The 23,680-nt window shown below is 40.9% G+C and overlaps 1 protein-coding gene across 11 annotated transcripts in view; it reads left to right on the top strand.

Moving 5' to 3' along the window:
- Positions 1-13,677: 13,677 nt before the first annotated feature.
- The window catches only part of LOC103698259 (protein FAR1-RELATED SEQUENCE 6-like), a 43,799-nt gene continuing 33,796 nt past the window's right edge, over positions 13,678-23,680 (top strand). For 4 of the 11 annotated variants that reach the window (XR_005507173.2, XR_015974725.1, XR_015974728.1 and 1 more), the window contains exons 1-3: positions 13,745-13,917; positions 14,462-16,632; positions 16,724-16,792. Coding sequence is in view for 5 of the 11 variants with exons in the window: in XM_039116613.2 (XP_038972541.1) it covers positions 14,485-16,632; positions 16,724-16,792 (2,217 nt within the window). In the remaining 6 variants the exon portion in view is untranslated. Of the gene's footprint in view, positions 13,918-14,461; positions 16,633-16,723; positions 18,537-23,680 lie in introns of those variants that run through there. The other 7 variants (XR_015974727.1, XM_088714426.2, XR_005507172.2 and 4 more) reach the window with 7 other exon arrangements.

The following is a 23,680-nucleotide window of genomic DNA, read 5'->3' as shown; positions in this document are numbered from 1 at the left end:
ATTCCGAGGAAGGGTCGAGCATGCGCCCCCTAATTCTGTTCTCCTTATGAGCATAGATCATCATCAGCCGACTGTTCTTCCTCGGACTCTTCCAAAACCATTTTTAGATAATGGTTGAAAAAAAATTAATCTACATTTTGTCTGGCTGAAGACATAAAACTTAGCGCTCTTGGGAGGCAACCCAACATGTAAATATTATATATAAATATATATATATAATAAAAAATAAAAAAATTTAACAAATTACTAACATGCAGGTTTGGGGGTTTTTGCCCCAATTGTCAATTTACCTACCCATATCAGGTAACTTCTCCTCTGTCCTATTACTACTTTAAATTTTCTTTAACATTGAGGACAATGTTAGATTTAGGTATGGGGGTGAGAATACTTTTGAATTTTCTCTTTAAAAAAAAAGGGATTTCAAATTTTTAACTCAAGATCTAATCTTTTTGGTTGTATAAACTAGGAATTGCTTTGACAATAGCTTTGAGTTAAGGAATATGATAGCAGTTCTAGCTTGAGTTTTCGTCCCACCTATCTTCTGCTAACATGATAGAAGACGATTTAGTACATATACGTAAGCACATGAATAGTGGGGCATGTAAACTTGCAACTAATATGAATACTTTTAATTGTCTGGATAATTTAAAATTATATGTGTGATGAACACCCTATTAAAAAATATATATATAAATATTAAAAAAAAGAAGAAGAAAATAAAACGAGTTTATTTTAAGTCTTCTCACTGGGTAACCGGCCCTCTTGCCTGGCAAGCAGCGAGTGTTCGCGTAAAAAGGTGAGGATGGCTAAGATTAAACTCTGAGTGACTAATTTGGCCTTGGAGCCTAGTTAACTTGAGTTATTAAGCCTGTTAGGGTGTCTTTACACTTAGTGCCCTGAGCTATCTGGATCGGAAGTCATTGGCCTAACACTCGCTACATGGGTTAGCTAGAAAGCTTAATAAGGCTAGATATTGCACAAGTCATTCTTTTTAGCATTCCAAAAAAAGTGAATAAATAAATAAATAAATAAATAAAAATCTGGGGTGTTTATTACTATTTAACTCTAGAAAGTCTTGAAAATTGGAGTGATCATGTTGAAAGTAAGTGAAAGCCATTCATTTATATGATACTATCTTGCACCTCACTACATTCTTGACTTGTTAGCAGATAGATGGAGAGTAATGGAACTTGAGTTAGAGTCTGCTTAAATATGATAGCAATAAGTCTTTATTGTTCTTGCAATTCTAAGTTCATACAATAATACTTGTTCAAATTTTGAGTTAAACATTAGAAATCCCTGACTAATGAAGTTTGTGGGTAACTTCACTCAAACTCTCACGAGACAACACTCGTCCACTAGGGTAACCTAGGGGTTTAACAGCTTGTTGCATGTGCTAAGTGCAATCGTATCTCTACGAAAGTGAGTATTTATTTTAGTTCATTGATGAGAGCACAAAAGTGCAATCGTCAGACCATCTTAATTAGTATTTTAGCTAATCATTAATAACAGAATTAACTAATTAATGTTTTATTTGTGCAAGTAGCCCAATCAGCTCGTTCCCCGCATTGTGCCAGCATCCGCGCCGTCCATCAGATCACCATCATCTTCAGCCTTCAATCCCAACGCCCCTAGCCACGTCATCTTCCGCGATCCATTCCAGCAGCCGGTAATCCAGATCCCACGATCAGCAACCGTCCGTTTCAAAGAGTCCCAGCTCCTTCCCAAATCAAGCCGAAGCCCCATCCCAGCCGTTCGCATCCCCCTCTTGGCCCGAGGAAGGAAGCTAGCGTCTTCACCTCGTCTCCACCGCATCCATGTCAGCGGCCATCATCCCGAATCCACGCTCCCGGCTCCTCCCTCCTTCCGCATTCAAGATCCACCGCATCCGTGACACGCCTCTGCACCCACGGATCCATCTCATCCCGTGATCCCGTTCATCTCGCGATCAGCCCAGAAGCAACCTTCCAGCATGCCAGCCCAGCTGCAAGGCGTCTCCAAATCCTCCACGCCATCAACGCGTTCACAGCCAGCCGTCCGTCCTCAGCGGAATCACAGCACAAAGCATCCAGATCAGCCTCTCCCGTGATCTAAGCCGGATTCCCAGCGAGCCCGTGATCCTTCCTTCCGCATCAGGCCGCCATCTTCAAGCATCCCACAGCACCCTCCTGCGATCCCACGGAAATCAGCAACGATTCCGTAGCCAGCCCATCCTCCCAGCGGCATCGCGTGGCTGAAGAAGGAAGTCCACGTCCCCAAACCGTGATCGGCTCCTCCCAGCAATCACGGAAGATCCCAGCATCCGAAGAAGGAAGCCCCAGCCAAGATCGCTCCTCCTCCGCCTCGCAGCCGTCCATCTCACCGCATCCAGCTCCTCCCAGCAGCCGTCCACGAAGCTTCCGCCCGTGATCACCGCATCCAGCTCCTCACAGCGCCCGGATCACGCCAAGATCGACTCCTCACCGCGTCTGCCATCTCCCTTCCGCATCAGGCATCCGTCCGCGGCTATAAGAGGAGAAGGAGGAAGAGAAGAGGGGTGTGCTCGGTTGGGGTGGGAACCAAAGAAGGAGTCGGCTGTTTTTCAAGAACAGGGGTGTTCTGTTCTTGGGAAGAAGAAGAACATAAAAAGTTATTTTATGTTGGAAGTCCACCGTGGGAATGGGAGAGAAAGAGAAGTGATTTTTTTTCTTTGTTTTCTTTTCTTTATTTTATTTGCAAAATAGGGGAGTATTAGGCCTCTAATCTCCACTTTTATTTGTAATCAGTCTTCTTTTTATGAAATCTAGAAAAATTTCTTTCATGCAATCCCTGTTCTAGGTTCGAGTTAATTTCTGTTTTCTTTTTATGAAATCTTTTAATTTTTCTTATATGCAATTCATGTTTCAGGTTAAGTTTAATTCCTGCAGTTTGTTTTATGTTATGCAGTCTATGTTCCAGGCTTCAATCTCCCTAAGCACTATTTTCATCCATTTTAATTTATGCAAAAAAACTCTTCTTTGATTAATTAAATAAATGCTTTTCAAATTTAAGTAACTGTCTTTCTGTTAATTTCAATTAGAAAACATTCTCTGGTAGTTCAGGGAATCATTCAACATCCTCAAGATAATGTTTTCCTTTTATCATTCAAAAATCGATTTCAAATCCGAGTGAACGTTCTAATTTTTAAGCAACTCCAATCGCCTCCCTGTGGATCGACCTCTTACAACCACTATTCTTCGAGTAGAACAGGTAAGAGTAAATTAAATTTAACTTTTGTTCGTCGGTTCTAACAACGATCTGTCTAGCATATTTTTAGGTGGACAGGAACCGGACGAACAAAATTTTGGCGCCGTTGCCGGGGAGGCAAATCGAGAAGCAAGAACGATCACGAAGATCAAATTGGATTTTGGATGCCCGGAGTGAACGCACTCCGGTAGTAAGTTTTTATTTTTATTAATTTTTCTTATTTTGATTATTTTAGTTAGTAATTTCGTAGTTATTAAATTCTGAAATTTGAAATTCGTAATTAAAGTTTTCTAAAAAAGAAAGTTCAAGAATTCAAAAATTGAAATTCAAAATTTGAATTCTGTGATTCGAAATTTGAAATTTAAATTAAAAAAAAGTAAAAAAAAATTAATTAAATTCAAAAAAAATATTATTTTTGCTAGTAATTGATAGGGTGCAATCCCTCGGGGTGATCATACCTCTATTGGGACTCCTCACGGAGTAATCTCCAGAGCTTATTCAACGGGCATTCGGAGATTGACTGACGCATAAGGACTAGTTTTAGTTTACATTCAAGTTATTCCTATATTAAAAAAAAAACATAAAATTAAAAAAAAAATTAAGAAAAATAAAAAATAAAAAAAAAAATTGCTTGCTCATTTAATCAATACAACCTAATGACATTGCATAAATTTTAAAAAATATATTGATTATTTGCTGCATTTAGTATTAAGCATTTGCATAAAGTAATTAAGGGCAAAACCCACTAAAAAGATAAGGTCGGGAAGTCATTACCTGTCCTTAGCCCAAAAATCACCACCTTGCATACTTATCCTAAGCCAAATTAAATTAAAATCAAATTAGACGTTGGCCTTAGGGTTTTCGAGCTCAATTAGGCTCTTGGAAAGAAGCGGCTGAAAGCCACTCCAGTGAGAATTTAGTAATTGGTGATGTCTAGGAAAGTTTTACAACAGTGAGAACTGTTACGGGTATTGTGGTATCGGTGTATCCCTTCTGGCACCACTGCACACCCCGGGACTTTCCTGGTCACTGGTTACTGGATCACTTAACTGGTAAGCTCAAGCTTAATCTGAAAGGGAGATTAGGAGCTGTCTAATCTAGAGAGAATTTCAGGAACTTTTTTAACCTGATAAGTCTCTATGCAACTAGATTTAAAAAGCTACTAAACCTCACTTAGCTCTAAAATTTATAGGGTCAAATTATTGTGTGGTGTTGATTGTGGTCATCTTGGTCTAGCCCTTCTTCTTATCTTTTAGGATTTCGTTTAAAAAAAAAAAAAAAAAATTGAGTCTAATTAAGTTGTGGAAAATGTATGCATGGTAGAAGGTCATTAAGGGATAAGTTAACCCCATTTGATCCTGAGATTGACAGAACTTTTCATCATAACTTGCGAACTGTAAACCAACTGTCAATCTCTACAATGGGTGAACATATTAGAACCCTGAATGAATTATTCGCTCCTGCATCCGCTAGTCCACCTACATGTATAGTATTGCCAATAAATAATGTAGCCCAATTTGAAATTCGGGCTGCAACAATAAACATGTTACCCAAGTTTCATGGGTTCGAGAGTGAACAACCCTATATTCATCTAAACAAGTTTTTGACAATCTGTCAAACATTTAGAAATCAAAACTTAGATGAAGAGGGTATTAAATTAAGATTGTTTCCCATGACTTTAGAAGATCGTGCTGCTGCATGGCTGTATTCCCTTGCTTCAAATTCCATCACATCATGGGAACAGTTGTCTAGGAAGTTCATGGCTAAGTTCTATCCCATAGTAAAAACTGAAAAAATTAAGGATGCCATCAGAACTTTTAGAGGAAAATCTGAGGAGGAATTTTCCCAACTTTGGGAAAGATTCCATGATCTGTTAGTCAAGTGCCCGCACCATGGGCTTGACAAGGCTGATCTAGTACATTTCTTTTACAAAGGACTAACTCCGGCACATAGAAACATGATTGAGTCCATGCACAAGGGTAGGTTCATGAACCAAACCCCGGATCAAGCCTATGAATTTCTTGTTGACTTAGCTGAAAATGCCCAAAATTGGAGTAGCTATGGTGAGGAAGTAATTAGAGATGAGTTTGGATCTAGAAAACTAGGTAATTATGAAATGAAAGCAGACCCAGAACTCAAAAATGTCATGTCTAATCTGGTGACTGAAATGAACAACTTAAGTAAAAAGTTTGATGCTTTCACTGTTTCCACTAGTTCGAGTTCATACAAAGAGTCAAATCCCGTCATGAAAGTGGATCACGAGTTATATAATTTGTGTGTCTTGTGTAACAGTCCGGAGCATCTAGTGGAGTGCTGCCCTAATCTGCCCACCATAAAGGTCGAGCAAGCAAATGCTCTAAATTCATATAGTGCCTTTAAGAAGCCCACTCCCAACTCGTTCAGCCCAGTTTATCACCCTGATAATAGGTTCCACCCAAATTTCTCATACAAGCAAAATGAACCTATTCAGCATCAAGGTGGTCCACTAGGTTTTCAGAACAACTTTCCCAGAATAGGTCCATCACAAATGAACCAACCATTGGTTCCATCTGTACCTCCTTATAATGCCCCTATCCCACAGCAACCTTCACAATTAGAAACCATGATGGCTAATATGATGAAACAACAACAAGATTTTATCAAGCAACAACAACAGACCAATACAGCCCAAGCCCAGACTAACCAATTCCATGCGCAAGCGATTGCAAAACTTGAGGTTAGTCTAAGCCAAATAGCTAACTCTTTAGGGGATAGGAAGAAAGGTGAACTACCTAGTCAACCAGTGCCTAACCCTAGTGGACAACAAAATCAAGGTCAGTATCAAATCAATTCTAATGGAAATCCGACCTATGAAGTCCAGGCAATTACCACTTTAAGGTCTGGCAAGCAAGTGGACAATAAAGTTCAACTTCCTGAACATGAAAAAGAAAATAAAACTGAATCCGATAAGAACCCTATTCAGAAGAGGGGTCAAGAACAGGACAAACCGGAAAAAAGGGAAGAACCCATAGAAACATACAAACCCAAGGTTCCCTTTCCCAGTAGACTTCAGGACTCCAAGAAACAATCTAACTTTGATGAAATCATGGAAGTCTTTAAAACTGTTCAAATAAATATACCTTTTCTCGATGCCATAAGACAAATTTCCTCCTATACAAAATTCTTGAAAGACCTCACCACTGTCAAAAGAAAAACAAGTATTCCTAGGCAAGCTGTTATGGCTGCACAAGCCTCATCTCTCATTCAACAATAGATTGCTCCAAAATTCAAAGACCCTGGTTGCCCAACTATTGAAATAAAAATAGGAGAGACGATCATCCAAAGAGCTCTATTAGATTTAGGAGCCAGTGTAAACCTACTTCCCTACTATGTGTACCAAAAATTAGGTTTGGGGGAATTAAAGCCTACAAATATTATCCTTTTCTTAGCAGATAGGACAGTGAAGTACCCCAAGGGGATTGTAGAGGATGTAATAGTGAAAGTAAATGAGTTTTACTATCCTGTGGACTTCGTTATCCTTGAGACTGAACCTGCAATACATCCAGACAGTCACACACCTATAATTTTAGGTAGACCTTTCTTAGCCACAGCAAATGCTGTGATCAACTGTCGAAATGGGATGCTGAAGTTATCTTTTGGCAACATGAAAGTCGAGCTTAATGTCTTCAACATAAGTAAACAACCACCAGACGACAAAGAAATCAATGAAGTTGACATGATTGAAAGTCTGGTTCAGGAGACTTTCTTACAAACTTATAATAAGGACCCTTTAGAAGCTTACCTTGCCCATTCCGAGGAAGGGGTCAAGCATGCACCTCTTAGTTCTGTTCCCCTTATGAGCATAGATCGTCATCAGCCGACTGTTCTTCATCGGACTCTTCCAAAACCATTCTTAGATAATGGTTGAAAAAAAAAGAGGAAGATTTACATTTTGTCTGGCTGAAGACATAAAACTTAGCGCTCTTGGGAGGCAACCCAACATATAAATATCTTCTATAAAAAAAAAAAAAAAGATTACTAACATGCAGGTTTGGGGGATTTTGCCCCAATTTTCAATTTACCCACCCATATCAGGTAACCTCTCCTTTGTCCTCTTACTGCTTTAAATTTTCTTTAACATTGAGGACAATGTTAGATGTAGGTTTGGGGGTATTTTTAAGCATTGGAATTTTATAAAAATAAAAAAAAAGTTTTTAGTTAAAATAAAAAAAAATAATATACAACACACAAGGTATATAAAATCTAAGAGCCCAATGACTAGTTGGAAGTAGTGCAAAGTGAGTTCTTTTTATTAAAGTTCCTTTTAGTGAGTTGTAAGCTAATTAGTGCTTTGAATTTCACAACACATCTGGCCTACATTTTCTAAGGTATAGGTTCGACATTGTGTTGAGAATATGGTAGCAACCTCGAATCCTGATGAACCATCTTTTTCTGATCCAAAAAAAAAAAAATGGTGGATTTAGTCAGGTACATCGAAAAGGGCTACCTATTGTCAAAGGTCAGCGGGCTTGTGATGAGGAACCCGAGCATAGGTCCGTAGGGGAGTCTTGATGCCCGACACCTCATACCAACTGGTATGAGAATTGTCGACTAATTGCTCGCTACATGGAGGAATCATCACAGGAGTAAAAGTGCACAATATATACACTATCATTTCTCTTTAATGAAAAAAAAAACAAAAAAAAACAAAAAAAATGATGAAAAAAAAATGTATATTGACCTTAAGAAAGACAATAGTGTGAAAGTCGTCGTTGTAAAAATTCGAGTAAACTGGAATATTACAGATAAAACCCATGAGGTATTAAAGTAAACATCCACAGCTCTCGAAATCCTGCAGATAAGATGATTTTGAATCAGCAAATAGGTCTTTTCCGACCAATTCTTGGAAACTACTAATATTAGCGATATTTTGGAGATCCAAAACTTTAGCTGGTGTATGGTCCAAACTTCACTGAGCACTCAAGTATAAATAAGTTTTACAACTTCCTAACGGAAAACTTAATGACTTCAACTTAAATTGCATACTAACCTAGAAATTGGGCTACTTAGTAATTAAAACCTTGTGTGCTTTTTATCAGTTATGTACTTGAAATTAGACTTTCATTTCATAAAACAAATTTTATTTTGGGATTGAAGTTTGTGGGTAACTTCACTGCAAACCCTCACGAGACAACACTCGTCTACTAGGGTAACCTAGGGGTTTAACGGCTTGTTGCACGTGCTAAGTGCAATCGTAATGCTCTACGAAAGTGAGTATTTATCTTAGCTCATGTATATTTATATATATATAATAAATAAAACTTTTGCACTCCCATTTTATCATTGTCGCACTAAATTGCTAGAGACTAGCAATAAGCTGGTTGAGGGATGTGATGAGAGCACAAAAGTGCAATCGTCAGACCATCTTAATTAGTATTTTAGCTAATCATTAATAACAGAATTAACTAATTAATGTTTTATTTGTGCAAGTAGCCCAATCAGCTCGTTCCCCGCATTGTGCCAGCATCCGCGCCGTCCATCAGATCACCATCATCTTCAGCCTTCAATCCCAACGCCCCTAGCCACGTCATCTTCCGCGATCTATTCCAGCAGCCGGTAATCCAGATCCCACGATCAGCAACCGTCCATTTCAAAGAGTCCCAGCTCCTTCCCAAATCAAGCCGAAGCCCCATCCCAGCCGTTCGCATCCCCCTCTTGGCCCGAGGAAGGAAGCTAGCGTCTTCACCGCGTCTCCACCGCATCCATGTCAGCGGCCATCATCCCGAATCCACGCTCCCGGCTCCTCCTTCCGCGTTCAAGATCCACCGCATCCGTGACACGCCTCTGCACCCACGGATCCATCTCATCCCGTGATCCCGTTCTTCTCGCGATCAGCCCAGAAGCAACCTTCCAGTATGCCAGCCCAGCTGCAAGGCGTCTCCAAATCCTCCACGCCATCAACGCGTTCACAGCCAGCCGTCCGTCCTCAGCGGAATCACAGCACAAAGCATCCAGATCAGCCTCTCCCGTGATCTAAGCCGGATTCCCAGCGAGCCCGTGATCCTTCCTTCCGCATCAGGCCGCCATCTTCAAGCATCCCACGGCACCCTCCTGCGATCCCACGGAAATCAGCAACGATTCCGTAGCCAGCCCATCCTCCCAGCGGCATCGCGTGGCTGAAGAAGGAAGTCCACGTCCCCAAACCGTGATCGGCTCCTCCCAGCAATCACGGAAGATCCCAGCATCCGAAGAAGGAAGCCCCAGCCAAGATCGCTCCTCCTCCGCCTCGCAGCCGTCCATCTCACCGCATCCAGCTCCTCCCAGCAGCCGTCCACGAAGCTTCCGCCCGTGATCACCGCATCCAGCTCCTCACAGCGCCCGGATCACGCCAAGATCGACTCCTCCCCGCGTCCTCACCGCGTCTGCCATCTCCCTTCCGCATCAGGCATCCGTCCGCGGCTATAAGAGGAGAAGGAGGAAGAGAAGAGGGGTGTGCTCGGTTGGGGTGGGAACCAAAGAAGGAGTCGGCTGTTTTTCAAGAACAGGGGTGTTCTGTTCTTGGGAAGAAGAAGAACATAAAAAGTTATTTTATGTTGGAAGTCCACCGTGGGAATGGGAGAGAAAGAGAAGTGATTTTTTTTCTTTGTTTTCTTTTCTTTATTTTATTTGCAAAATAGGGGAGTATTAGGCCTCTAATCTCCACTTTTATTTGTAATCAGTCTTCTTTTTATGAAATCTAGAAAAATTTCTTTCATGCAATCCCTGCTCTAGGTTCGAGTTAATTTCTGTTTTCTTTTTATGAAATCTTTTAATTTTTCTTATATGCAATTCATGTTTCAGGTTAAGTTTAATTCCTGCAGTTTGTTTTATGTTATGCAGTCTATGTTCCAGGCTTCAATCTCCCTAAGCACTGTTTTCATCCATTTTAATTTATGCAAAAAAACTCTTCTTTGATTAATTAAATAAATGCTTTTCAAATTTAAGTAATTGTCTTTCTGTTAATTTCAATTAGAAAACATTCTCTGGTAGTCCAGGGAATCATTCAACATCCTCAAGATAATGTTTTCCTTTTATCATTCAAAAATCGATTTCAAATCCGAGTGAACGTTCTAATTTTTAAGCAACTCCAATCGTCTCCCTGTGGATCGACCTCTTACAACCACTATTCTTCGAGTAGAACAGGTAAGAGTAAATTAAATTTAACTTTTGTTCGTCGGTTCTAACAACGATCTGTCTAGCATATTTTTAGGTGGACAGGAACCGCACAACATTCATATATATATAATAATTAATAAAAATAATAATAAAAAAAATTTTGTACTCTCATTTTCTCATTTTCGTACTAAATTGCTAGAGACTAGCAATAAGCTGGTTGGGAGGTGTGATGAGAGCACAAAAGTGCAATCGTCATACCATCTTAATTAGTATTATAGCTAATCATTAATAATAAAATTAACTAATTAACGTTGTATTTGTGCTTGAGTGCAAGTAATCCAAGAAACCAATTAACATTGGGTTTGAGCCCAATGCCCGGCAGCCCGAGCTCAAGTCAAGCCAGCATCTTCACATGATGGAGCTCAGCCCCACGATGCAACCGGATCTCTTCCGTCATCAACGGTCTTCAGCCTTCAATCCTAACGTGCTCCCAGAATTTTCTAGCGTCCGAGCCGTATCAAAATCCTAGCTTCCTTCCCTATTGCGTGAGCCCAAGCATTCAAGTCCAGCCGGTCCATGCGATCACGGGAGACCCCAGCCCATTCCAAGCTTCACACGATGAAGCCATCAACAGCCCGTGCCAACGCCCATGTCCCAGACTTTCCGTAATCCAAGCCTCCCACGTCTGCTCCTCCCAACATCGTGCGCAGCAGCCCGCGTTCTTCACGCGGTGAACGTCCCAGCAGCCGGTAATCCAGCTCCTTCCGTCGTCTCCACCCTCTTTCGGAAACCCAGCATCAACCCGTTCGCAGCTCCTCCCAGCGATCCCGCAACGTCCCAGCTCTTCCGTGACCCAAGCACCGCGTCCGTGATCGGCTCCTCCCAGCGATCCCACGGCGTCCTCCCGTCGATCCCGCGGCATCAGCCTCCTTCCCGTGATCCCAGCGCCTCACAGCCGCTCCATTCCGTCTCCTCCGCGTCTGCAAGCATTCCATGATCCAGCTTCCCGAATCAGCGCCCCGCCAGCTGTGATCCAGCCATTTCCTTCTTCGTCTGCAGCTCCTCCGCCTCTGCTCCCTTCCGTTTCTTCATCCCGCAGACCCCAGCCACGGATCACCTTCCAGATCCAGCCTCCTCCGCCTCTGATTCTGCCTTGATGCAGCCGAGATTCCGCGTCCGTTCCGAAGAGGTGATCCCGCACACGACCGCAGACCGCGCCCTCCTCCTCTCCCGGGATCCATCGCTGGCTTCAAGGTCTTCGGCGATCTATAAGAGGAGGACGGGAGGAGAAGAAAGAGAGCTCTCGGCGGGGAGAGGATGGAGTGTTCGGTTTAGAAGAGAGAGAGAAAAAAAATAGAAACAGAGCATGGCTCTGTTTTGGTTTGAAAAAAAAAGAGAATAAAAAAAATAAGGGGAGGGGAAGAAAGGGGAGTTTTCTTGTTTTTTTTTCTTCCTTGGTTTTTATGTTTTATTTTGTTGAAGGAGGAAGTATTAGGCTTCCAATCTTCATTTTATTTTTGTAATTGCCCTTTTATGCAATCCATACATTTATCTTTTATGCAATCTATGTTTTAAGTTTCAGTTTAAATCCTGCAATTTATTTTATGCATTTTGGAATTCTTAGTTTTAAGATAACTCTGAAATTAATCTTTGCTGTTCAACTGGCGATTTCAATTCATAGTCCGTCTTTAGAAATCGACCCCTACTCTGCATCCAATTTCAATTGCAAAGTTTTCCTTCTTCCCTTTGTTTATTTTCAATTAGAAATCATTTAACATCCTCAAAGTAATGTTTTTCCTCTATCATTCAAAAATCGATTTCGCCTCCCTGTGGATTGACCTCTTACGACCACTATTCTTCGAGTAGGGCAGGTAAGAGTAAAATTAATTTAAACTTTGTTTGTCGGTTCTAACAACGATCTGTTTAGCATATTTTTAGTTAAACAGGAACTGGACAGAGGTGCAGTGTTGGTTTATGGTAGAAAGGCGTAGTGCTGGGCTAGGTACAAGTATAGCGCTAGGTTACAGTAAGGATGTAGTATGGGATATGGTTGAAATTATAAGTTATGCCTACTCTTGAAATAAAAGAATAGGATAAAAATGAAGGTAATTTGAGTGGATTAATTGTCGAAGTGTTTTTCTTCTGAGTATAATTCTACTATTTACACTAATACATAATAATTGTCCACAAACTCAATAATTATTTAGTTTGATGGTTGCTTCCTATATTTGGTCTCCATTTTTGGTGGTTTTAGTAATTATAGCTAATCAACTTCTCACTGTGTGCAGAAGCATAATAACTTTGCCACTACCAGACCAATAATCATGCTTTATTAGCCTTTAACTTGTCCTGATATAGCTTGTGTTGGCCATTTTCTGTCATTCGATTTATAATAAATTCTCTGTTCTTAGAAACTAGGGCAGTATGATCCTCAGTCTTCTACCAACCATCTTTCATAACAAAAATTTGATCTTCTTAACCTGCTTATTCATATTATGATTGAATTCCAGCTGTTAGTTTGGATCTCCACCCTTAATATGATTTTACAACTGAATTCTATCGAGTCTTAGCAAGAGATAAGTGATTCTCACGAGGTTCAATTCTATCAAACTTAATCCACATTACGCTTGCTTTCAGCCACCAGCAAAATTATTGAGATGTGCAAATACTACCTTAATATTTCTTGTAATTAGAAGTTATTTAGCTCAAGGATAGGGTATTTTATACATAACTCTAAATGCGACCAAAATCAAATTTATTTACTTTTAAAAGTGCTATCATTATTTAGTTAAGTCGGCTGTACTTTGTTGGAGTCAAATTTAGATCCAAAATCTTAGGACTTGTTGGTTCGTGGGAAAAGAAGGAGAGAAAGAGTGGTCAACGAAAAAATAAAAAAATATCTTTTGTTTGATTGGAGTTTTCAAAGGATAGAGATTGAAAAGTAGTATTCTCATAGAAAAAAAAATTCTTACATTCTTATGGGAAAGAAAAATTTATGGAAGATATGAAAAAACTATTTCCCTGCCGGTTGAAAATTGAGGTCATTTTGTTTTTCAAAAAGTATCTTTAAGCCATCAAAATCAATGAATAAAGTCTTTTTCTTTATTATAAGTACATTTGTTTAACTTTCTTAAAAAATGTAGATGCTCACCCAAATATTAGCCACTTTGAAATATAATATTTTAATAATTAATTAAATATATTAAAATTAGTTTTTAAATATTAAATTTTTTTAAAAATATTTTGACGAGGAAAATTTTTTGACGCGAAGCAAAGGAATTTTGGATGATAATATTTTCGATCCACGGCCGAGGGCGTTAGGTTCGTGTCGGATACGACTGGAGCGACAGCCCTATTTTATCCTTGACATATCTCCAACCGGTTCAGGATAGAGAGGTCATTTGCTGTCAGTCCAGGTACGAACGACGCCGAACTCGACTCCGCCGCTTCTCTTTCTCCAGATCCTGCAATCCCCACCCTCTCCGCCGGCTTCCGGCGGCGGCGACGGCGTTTCTGCAGCGTCGCGCAATCAGGAACTCGTTACAGTCCTTGTTGTCGGTAATCGTTCGGTTTCTTCCATTTTTTTCAAAATCGTTGGTTATTCTTTTATGAATTTTAGCGTGTTTTATCGTTTCGTCGGACCTTAGCAATGAAGCACCGGGTCAGTCGAAAGCAGCTATTTTTCTTGAAGAGGAATTTTTGGGCTCTCCTTCGTATACTGTTTTCAAATTTTACTATATAAACAGTTGTCACTTTCGTTTGAAATTTTCAGTTCTCCTAGTTTATTTCTGATTTTTTCCCCTTTACTTTCTTTTGCTCCTTTACATTTTATCAAGTTATATCAGTATTTTTCTGAACTTTAAATGGAATTCGTGTTGTTTTTGCGTCTTTTTTGGCTTTTGTAAGAAATTCGCTATTTTTTTAGTGCAGCACGAAAAGTTGCGATTTTGCTTGATATTTTCAGTGCTCCATGTCTATTTCTTGATTTTTTTTTTTTTTGTTTCACTGCATTGTGTTAGGATGTCTAAAAGAGTTATAAAGTATTGTTTTTGTGATTCTTCTCTTGAAGCATAACCGAAGGTGCCTTTGTTCTCTGGTGCAGGAATTCTTTCGAATGCTTCTATTATGGAGGAGCAATCCGATGATGATCTCACGATAGTTTCGGTAAATGGATTAAGAGAAGGGCAGGAGCTTGCCATGGTAAATGCGCAGGAGACTGATGTGAGGAAAGAGTCCGAAGCCACTCAGGAAATGAATGGAGGTGATGAGGATGTACCGAAGTTGGGGATGACGTTCCAAACCCCAGAAGAAGCTTTCAGATTTTATGACAAATATGCTTGTCGCACTGGATTTGGCATAAAGGTGCTAAATTCAACATACTATGAAGATGGAAGATGTAGGTATCTCTGGCTTTCGTGTAACAAGGATGGTAAGGTGAAATATAAAACGGATTTCCATTCATCAAAACCAACCAAAAAAACAAACTGCATGGCGAGAATCCAACTTCGGCACAGGGCTGATGGATTGCTCCACATCAAGCAAGTAATACTTGATCACAATCATCCACTTAGTCCTGGGACAGCTAAATCCTATCATACAAGGAAGCGGAAACGATTTCTTGAGAATGATGATGGAGTGATGACGCCACTGGACTGGTCATACCCAGAAGGAGGGTTTGGGAGGGTACGGAAGCGAGGAACTGGAGAAAAGAAGTGTGAGTTGAGGCTTGAAAAAGGAGATGGTGAGGCTATACATCAATTCTTTATAGGCATGCAAACCAAGGACTCTTTCTTCTTCCACTCGATGGATCTGGATGAAGAAGGTCGTTTAAGGAATGTATTTTGGGCTGACGGCAGGTCTAGGACACAATATCAGTACTTTGGTGAAGTTATTTTATTCGATACTACCTATTTGATAGATAAATATGATGTGCCTCTGGTTTCTTTTGTTGGGGTAAACCATCATGGCCAGAAGGTGTTACTTGGATGTGGTTTGCTTTCAGATGAAAGCAATGAAACATATATTTGGCTATTCAAAACCTGGCTATCTTGTATGTTTGAATGTCCTCCAATTGCAATAATCACTGATAGATGCAATGCCTTGCAAGAAGCTGTTGCTGAGGTATTTCCAAAAGCTCACCATCGTCAATGCCTATGGCATATAATGAAAAGGATTCCAGAAAATTTACAAGGGCGTGTGGACTATAAAGAAATTAAGAAGACTTTGAAGAAAGTAACATATGACAGTTTAAGAACTGATGAATTTGAGGAAGACTGGAGAAAAATGGTTGAGAAATATAAACTTGAAAATAATGAATGGCTCGAGTTATTGTATGAAGATCGACGTTATTGGGCCCCAGTCTATGTCAAAGAAACATTTTGGGCAGGAATGTCTGTTACTAGACGTGGTGAGAGCATGAAGTCTTTCTTTGATGAGTATGTTCATTACAAGATTACTTTAAGACAATTTCTTAGAAAGTATGAGATGGTTGTGCAGAATAAATATGAAAAGGAAGTTCAAGCTGATATTGAATTGTTCCATAAGAGCCCTCAATTGATAACACAACTCTACATGGAGGAGCAGCTTGGCAAAGCCTACACATTTGATGTGTTTAAAAAATTCCAAGCTGAGATTAGGGCCTTGATATACTGTGTCTCTTCTCTAGTTAAGGTTGATGGTCAAGTATATACCTTCAAAGTAAAAGAACGTATAAGAGTGAAAAATAGTAAACATATGGAGAATAAGTTCTATGAAGTTCTTTACAATGAAAAGGAATTAGAGGTGAGCTGCATTTGTTGCTCTTTCCAATTCAGAGGTATTTTATGTAGACATGCATTATCTGTGCTTAACTTTCAAAATGTGGTTGAGATTCCATCTAAATACATTCTTGAACGTTGGAGAAAGGACTTCAAGCGCATGCATGCTTTGGCTTGTTTTCCTAATGAGGTTGTAGCTGATGGGCCATTGGATCATCATGGAAACTTTTACAAGCATTGCCTTAAACTTTCTGAGATAGGGCTGATGTCCGATGAAAAATATGAGTTTGCATTGAAAGTAGTAAATGAGGCAATACAAAAACTTCTTGCAAATGACAGCATATGTGATGTCAAACAAACAGAGAATGTTTCTCATGAAGCTCTGTCAAACTGTAATATGGTTAATGTCAATGTGAATGGAGATAGAAATAGGGGAATTGAAAGTAATGGGTTTCACAATCCTGTGCAAGTGAGGGAGACAGTGAACCATCCACATTTTGAATTTTTTCAAAATAGGGTAGGTACATGTAGTTTATAGACTTGTTTTTCTTATATATATTTGTCTATTTAATCCAAATAATTCTTATTAAGCAAATTACTTGTCATAGGGTCGCAATGATCAACAGTCAGCTGGCTATCGGTCAGGGATGGATTGGGGCTTTCAACAGTATTTTCGGGTACATAATCAAGTTTTATCTTCAGTTTATGTGTCTCCTATCAGCATCTGGTTTCTCACCTAATGGGATTTTATATTTCAATGAACATTTGCCCTGATCTATTTGTGAGAATCTTAAAAGGGGGAGATATGTCTTTGTACATCAATTCTAATTCAAAAAGCTATAACAAAAGTAAGAAGTATACAGATTCTATGTGATATCTCTTTAACAGAATACCAGACAGAAAAAGGTTCTAGTTTACCATACATGACAAAGAAACAACTGCAAATATAAAATTCATGAAGAAAATATCCAAAGTAAAGAAGATTGGAGTTGAAAATAAAAAGAAAGCGTGAGCTATCCTAGTATCCTTAAAGACATTTTCAAAGCATATGCCTATCTTCATCTCCTTCCTATTTTAGTCATGGTCATATGATACTCACAAAAAATTTGGCAAGCTTTGATTATTTTTTGTTTAACTATAAATGACTCCAACCCTTCTTCAAAATTTTATTTGCCCAAGTTCTTTCTTTTTTAGTTAGTTCACGGATTCAACATTTTCCATTGTAAGCACTGAAAAACAGAGAAGAAAAAAACTGTACAAGAGATAAATAGACAGGAATTGATATGTTCGATGCGGAAATAAATATCAAAAGTTCTAAAAAAAGATAAATGTTAATGTATTTTGAAAAAGTAAAAACATGACACTAATGACCTTCAATAGATAAGTCAAAATGGAATAGAATAGAAATGTGCATCCTTTGCAAATATGATGTCTCAGGGCCGTGCTGTAACTGTCCCTAGGACCACTATTATGGGCTTTAACTCTCAGCGTAGTGGAAGGAGTGCATTTCCACGGAAGGCAGGAGAGCCACTATCCGAGGTAAGAGGGCTCAAGTCGGCCTAGAATGGCAATCGGGTTGAATGGTTGTTTGCCCAAGCTACAGGACTTTATTTGGCACGTTGGGCAATGCGTGACCTCGGAGGTCAGCTACACAACTCGAAGATCGGTTACTTCTGTTCTTCTCAACCTAGCTTTTAGATTAGTCGGAGTTGACCTAGGCCAATTATATCAAGGGGATGCTGAGTGTACCTCAGTTACCATGTCAATTGTGAGCTGGGCTAATCCGGCCGTGCCGCATCATTAGGCTTATTTTATGCCACATCAATGACATTAATAGGAGTCAAAGAAAGCAATACTTTAAATTCAGGAAGCAAATAAAATTACTATTTTATCACTAACTACATGGTCTCGGTTTCATTACTTGGTTTTCTAGAGGTTTCTCAATGTAATATGAAGAAAAAAAAATAGTGGAAAGAGTGGTTCGCTGTACCGATCCGAACCAAGTGGTATGGGCCTTACTGTACTGTACTGGTTTGGTACTAGTACATGGTACGAAAGTGTACTGACACTCAATATGCTGAAAAGATCCGTTAGCATACCGTACCGACACAGTGCTAGTTTAGCACCAGTATAAGGTCTGGTACTGAGACGACGAACCTTGGTTGAAAGCAAAGTATGCTGAACCAGCCCATATCGGCCGGTTCAGCCCATACCGAACTGATCCGGTCTCTGACCGGTTCGGTTCGGCCTAAAAAACGGTTTCGGCCCATATGGGGCCGGAACCAAGTGGCATCGAGCTGGAACTGGCCGGTGCTAGACGCGTACTGGACGAAACCATCTCTGGTACGGCTAGAAATCGGTGCAAACCAACCGGTTCGCATTGGTTCGCTACAGTGTACGCTGTGGGCAGCGCGCTGCCCGCGCATGCTGTGCGCTGCTCGTGCTCGCTGTGGGCAGCGCTCTGGTTCCGTCCGGTACGGCTAAGAATCGGTGCAAACCGGTTGGTTCGCACCGGTTCGCCACAGCGTGCGCTGTGGGCAGCGCGCTGCCCGCGCATGCTGTGCGCTGTGGGCAGCGCGCTGCCCGCGCATGCTGTGCGCTGTGGGCAGCGCGCTGCCCGCGCATGCTGTGCGCTGCCCACGCTCGCTGTGGGCAACGCGCCCGTGCATGCTGGGGGCAACGCGTGCGATGCACTGTGTTATGACCGGTTCGGCACCGGTCTGAATCGGTCCTGAACCGGTCCGATAGGCGACCGGTAGCGGTTCGGCATACTTTGGTTGAAAGTTTTAAGGACCATGCTTCCAGCACTCCATACTAGGACGATCACAAAAATGACCTCCCATTCTTATACAAAAACTATCAACAACTTCCGTGAAAGGTGAATGAGGGGGGAAATAAAGGGATTAGATAAAGATTTATGTACATATATGCTAAAATAGGCAAGCTGCATAATCTAATCGTCCAAAGTTTGAGCTTTGAGAGCACATTTTGATCAGAGCATTTCTGATGGGAGCCTTGCATAGGACCCTTTTAACGGCCCTCGGACGCGCATAGGATGGTAAAACATTCTCCCATCAAACAAGCAGAAATTACACTAGTCATTCTCAAATCAACGTATTAATTCCCCATATTTCTCACCAACTTTCTCCCATTTTCCATTCTGACCGTACCCAAAATCAAAGTACTCCTTGAAACAATGTCTTTCTAATACGTTCCATCAAATGCCTTTGAAGCCTTGATGCCAAAGAACCAAACCTCACATCCATGTTACTCAGAATTCTCAGTATTTGGATCTGATCCAAAAAGCATTTCTAAAACATGCCTGTGGATTCTCTGACCCATCCCATGTAACCTAAATCAGCAAGAACTCCAGTAAAGTTCAATATATCAAGGACCAATCTCATCCTTCTTGTTTGCTATAATAGTCCAAAGCTTTTGAGAACTTGCCATTACAGGTGTGACATTGTTATTCAAATGGGAGGTTGACAGAAACACCGACTGAGAAGCAGCTGGATTCCTGGGATCTAAATACTTATGAGAGAAGAAGGTGGATTGAACAAGGCTGAAGGTGAGGAAGAGAGTGGATATGATGTTGTAAGGGGTTTTGAGAAGGGGGATGGCTTCCGCCACCAACTGACAAGGCATTAGATGAAAAGGAAACGGTATACTAAGTAAAACTTTAAATTTCTTCCACTGCTGCCTGTTGGGAACCCGCCCATGCCGCTGATATTTCAAAAAATTTCAGATGGCAGCGGAATCGGCATGCACGGGTTCGACGTTCATCGCATGAACGCTTGTTTCGAGACCTTTCGTAATTAGGTAAGAATTAAAACTTTTAGAACTAATAGGAAGATCAAATCTTCACCTTGCGCGGGTAGATGATCACCGCGAATCTGAATTCGTGGTTTTGGAAGAGGGTTCGTTTGAAGCCGTTCAAACGTCCGGCCTCTACGGGTATCCACACGAAGTAGAGAACCGATCAGAGCTTTCTTGTCTTCCCGGGGTGCTAGCTCCCTTGCAAAGACTCCTTTGATGGCTGATCTCTTCTCTTTCTTTCAACTCTTGAAAGTGCTTGAGAGGAGGAAGAAGAAGAAGGAACTCAAGGAAGAAGAACACAGCTTCTGCAGCCTTCTTTCTTTTCCCTGCGTTGGAAGAAGGATTGGAGGAAGAGGAAGACGCCAACGCTTGGACCTTGCTCTTCCTTTGCTTGCGGCTGAACTAAGAGAGGAGAGGGGAGGGTGGCGGCAGCAAGAGGAGGATGGCTCCAATATCTAGGGCGCCGGCCTCATGGTGCTTCTTATAGCCATCAAGGGCTCCTCCAAAGTAGGAGCCCTAGATGGTTTTCCAAAGAAAGAAAGGGGGGGTGCGCCGGCCCCTCTCTCTCCTTCAATCCGCACCATCCAAGATGAGAGGGGCTGATGCCCCTCTTACTTGGTTAACCTAATCCTCTTCCAAAGAGGATTAGGTGCCTCTCTCATGGTTTAATCCTAATCTAATTAGGATTGGCCAAATTGGGTTCAATCTATACTAGTCCTAATCCAATTAGGACTTGAATGAACCATGACTCAATTGAACTCTTCAATCCTAATCCAATTAGGAGTCATGTTGATTCATTAGATTAATAATTAATTTGGACTTAAGGAATCCTAATCCAATTAGGATTTGTTTAATTTTAGTCCTGATCCAATTAGGACTCTACTTGAATCCGAAGTCCTAATCCAATTAGGATTTCTAGGAATCCTACTCCAAGTAGGAATCCAATTTTTAATTCAAAACTCCTAATCTCATTAGGATTGAGGAATCCTATTCCAAGTAGGAATCCCAGTCCTAATCCAATTAGAACTCTAGTTATCCTACCCAAAGTAGGATTCTTGTTTCAAGTCCAATTAATTAATTCCTTTTTCCTTCTTCAACTTCTTATCAATCAAATTGATTTCTTGTGATTCCTAATCACGATTTCAACCATCGGATCGGTCAATACTTCTAGTGTGTGTGACCCCATAGGTTCTATTCTGACTGGTAGTGAGATATATTGTGATCTCTATCACTATATCATTGAAAACTCCTTTCAATGGGTTGGAACGATTCCAACTCAACTCATTAGGGTTTATCGATCATCAAGATAATCCCTATGAGTCCCACCATCCACCAGTGACACCTAGCAGCATGTAGTGGCTACCCAGCAGAATGGAATGATGAACCTCTAGGTGCAGTTAACATGTGATACTGTCCTACTATCGTGGATCCCTACAGGACGGAGGTCATGGACAACTCGTCAAACCCCATCGTCTGTCATATGTCAAGATTTATTCGACTCGAGTTCGATAGTGAAAAACTCTTTCTCCACTGTGCATACTGCCCTGGCCGAGGTCTTACGAACTCAGTCTTATAAATCACATAGGATCTCTCCTTATCTATCAAGGTCGATAGATTCCATATAGGTGCATACCCTACTCCTACAGTGAACTTACTGCAGCCAATCTACACTGCATGGACCCATATGGCTAGAGACCATGTATGTGTGCAGTCAAACTACAATAACCTCACTGTGAGTAGCCGAAGCGCCGCAGGTCAAAGGACCAGTCACACTACTGCAACATCAAGCAAGTCACTGACGAGTGGATAGACATCCAAGTGACTTCTTGTATTGGTCACGCTCAGTACCCTTGTTCTCTAACAAGCACCTGCACTATCACTTCAGTGTCCCTACACTGTGGACTCAAGTCTCGTCCATCCAGAAGGAGAGTGATCTGTGCACTGATCGGATCGATCACCGTCCTCGTGATGATCCTTTGATCAGGAGCATTTAGAAATTAATCACCAATGATACATGGCTCAAATTCTCAACTCTTGAGAATATGTATCATCATCTTATTAATTTCTTGGACGATTCATAGACACATAAACAATATGAATGAAAAAGATGCCTTTTATTTATTCAATAATAAATAGTCAAGTACAAAATTATGTCCCTAGAATCAACAATGTGTCAGCCAAATTGGCTTCTAGGGCATACATCTAACAATCTCCCACTTGCACTAAAGCCAATTGGTCATATATCTTAGGCCCATCTTCTCAAGGTGGGCTTCAGTCTTTTGCTGACTCAGCTGCTTAGTGAAAGGGTCTGCCACGTTATCTGCGGAGTCTACTCTCTGCACCTCTACATATTTCTTCTCCACATAGTCGCGTATGAGGTGAAAGCGCCGCTCTATATGCTTAGACTTCTGATGAGACCTTGGCTCCTTAGCAAGGGCTATGGCGCCATTATTATCGCAGTAGAGTGTTATGGCATCTGATGTCATCACATCCAACTCTGCAATGAATTTCTTGAACCAGAAGCCTTCCTTAGCAGCTTCAGAGGCGGCGATGTATTCGGCTTCCATAGTCGAATCAGCAATGATCGGTTGTTTAGAACTCTTCCAATTCACCGTACCACCATTGCACAAGAACACGTATCCAGATGTTGACTTCCTGTCATCGACATCAGTCATGAAGTCTGAATCTGTGTACCCTTCTACCTTTAACTCTGATGATCCTCCAAAAACCAAGAATAAATCTTTAGTTCTTCTCAAGTACTTAAGAATATTCTTCACAGCTGTCCAGTGTTCTTCACCTGGATTCGACTGATATCTGCTTGTGACACTCACAGCAAGAGCTATATCAGGTCGTGTACATAGCATGGCATACATGAGGCTTCCTATTGCCGATGCATAAGGAATCTTGCTCATGCGTTGAATCTCCTCAGATGTGTTGGGGCACATCTTCTTGGAGAGATGAATTCCATGCCTTAGGGGTAAGAGACCCCTCTTGGAGTTTTCCATGCTGAACCTCTTCAGCACCTCCTCTATGTACATTTTCTGTGACAGGCCAAGCATCCTTTTAGATCTATCTCTATAGACCTTTATTCCCAAAATATAGGATGCTTCCCCAAGGTCTTTCATGGAGAATTCTTTTGACAACCAGACCTTGACCGAGGTTAGCATGGGAATATCATTCCCAATCAGGAGAATGTCATCTACGTACAGTACGAGAAAAACGACAGCACTCCCACTAACCTTTTTATAAACACATGGTTCCTCCTCGTTTTTGATGAAATCAAACGTTTTGATTGCATCATCGAAACGAGTGTTCCAACTCCGAGAGGCTTGCTTTAGTCCATAGATGGATCTTTGCAGCTTGCAGACCTTGTGATCTCCATCACTGGAAGTGAAACCCAAAGGCTGTTCCATATAGATATCTTCATCAAGATATCCATTCAGGAAAGCAGTTTTCACATCCATCTGCCAGATTTCATAATCATGAAATGCTGCAATGGCAAGCAATGTTCGGATGGATTTTAGCATGGCTACAGGTGAAAAGGTCTCCTGATAGTCAATGCCTTCGCGCTGACTATACCCTTTCGCCACAAGCCTTGCCTTATAGGTCTCTACCTTTCCATCCGAACCTATCTTTCTTTTGTAGATCCATTTGCATCCAATAGGTACAATACCTTCTGGTGGATCTACTAAGGTCCAGACTTGGTTGGAATGCATGGAGTCTATCTCTGACTTCATAGCTTCCAGCCA

The sequence above is a fragment of the Phoenix dactylifera genome, chromosome 18 (genome assembly GCF_051530095.1).
Source record: "Phoenix dactylifera cultivar Ajwa chromosome 18, Ajwa_hap1_PhDact_Kaust_v1.1, whole genome shotgun sequence".
Lineage (NCBI taxonomy): Eukaryota > Viridiplantae > Streptophyta > Magnoliopsida > Arecales > Arecaceae > Phoenix > Phoenix dactylifera.
Note: the sequence above shows the minus strand (reverse complement) of the source record. Positions and strands in the feature narration are given on the sequence as shown.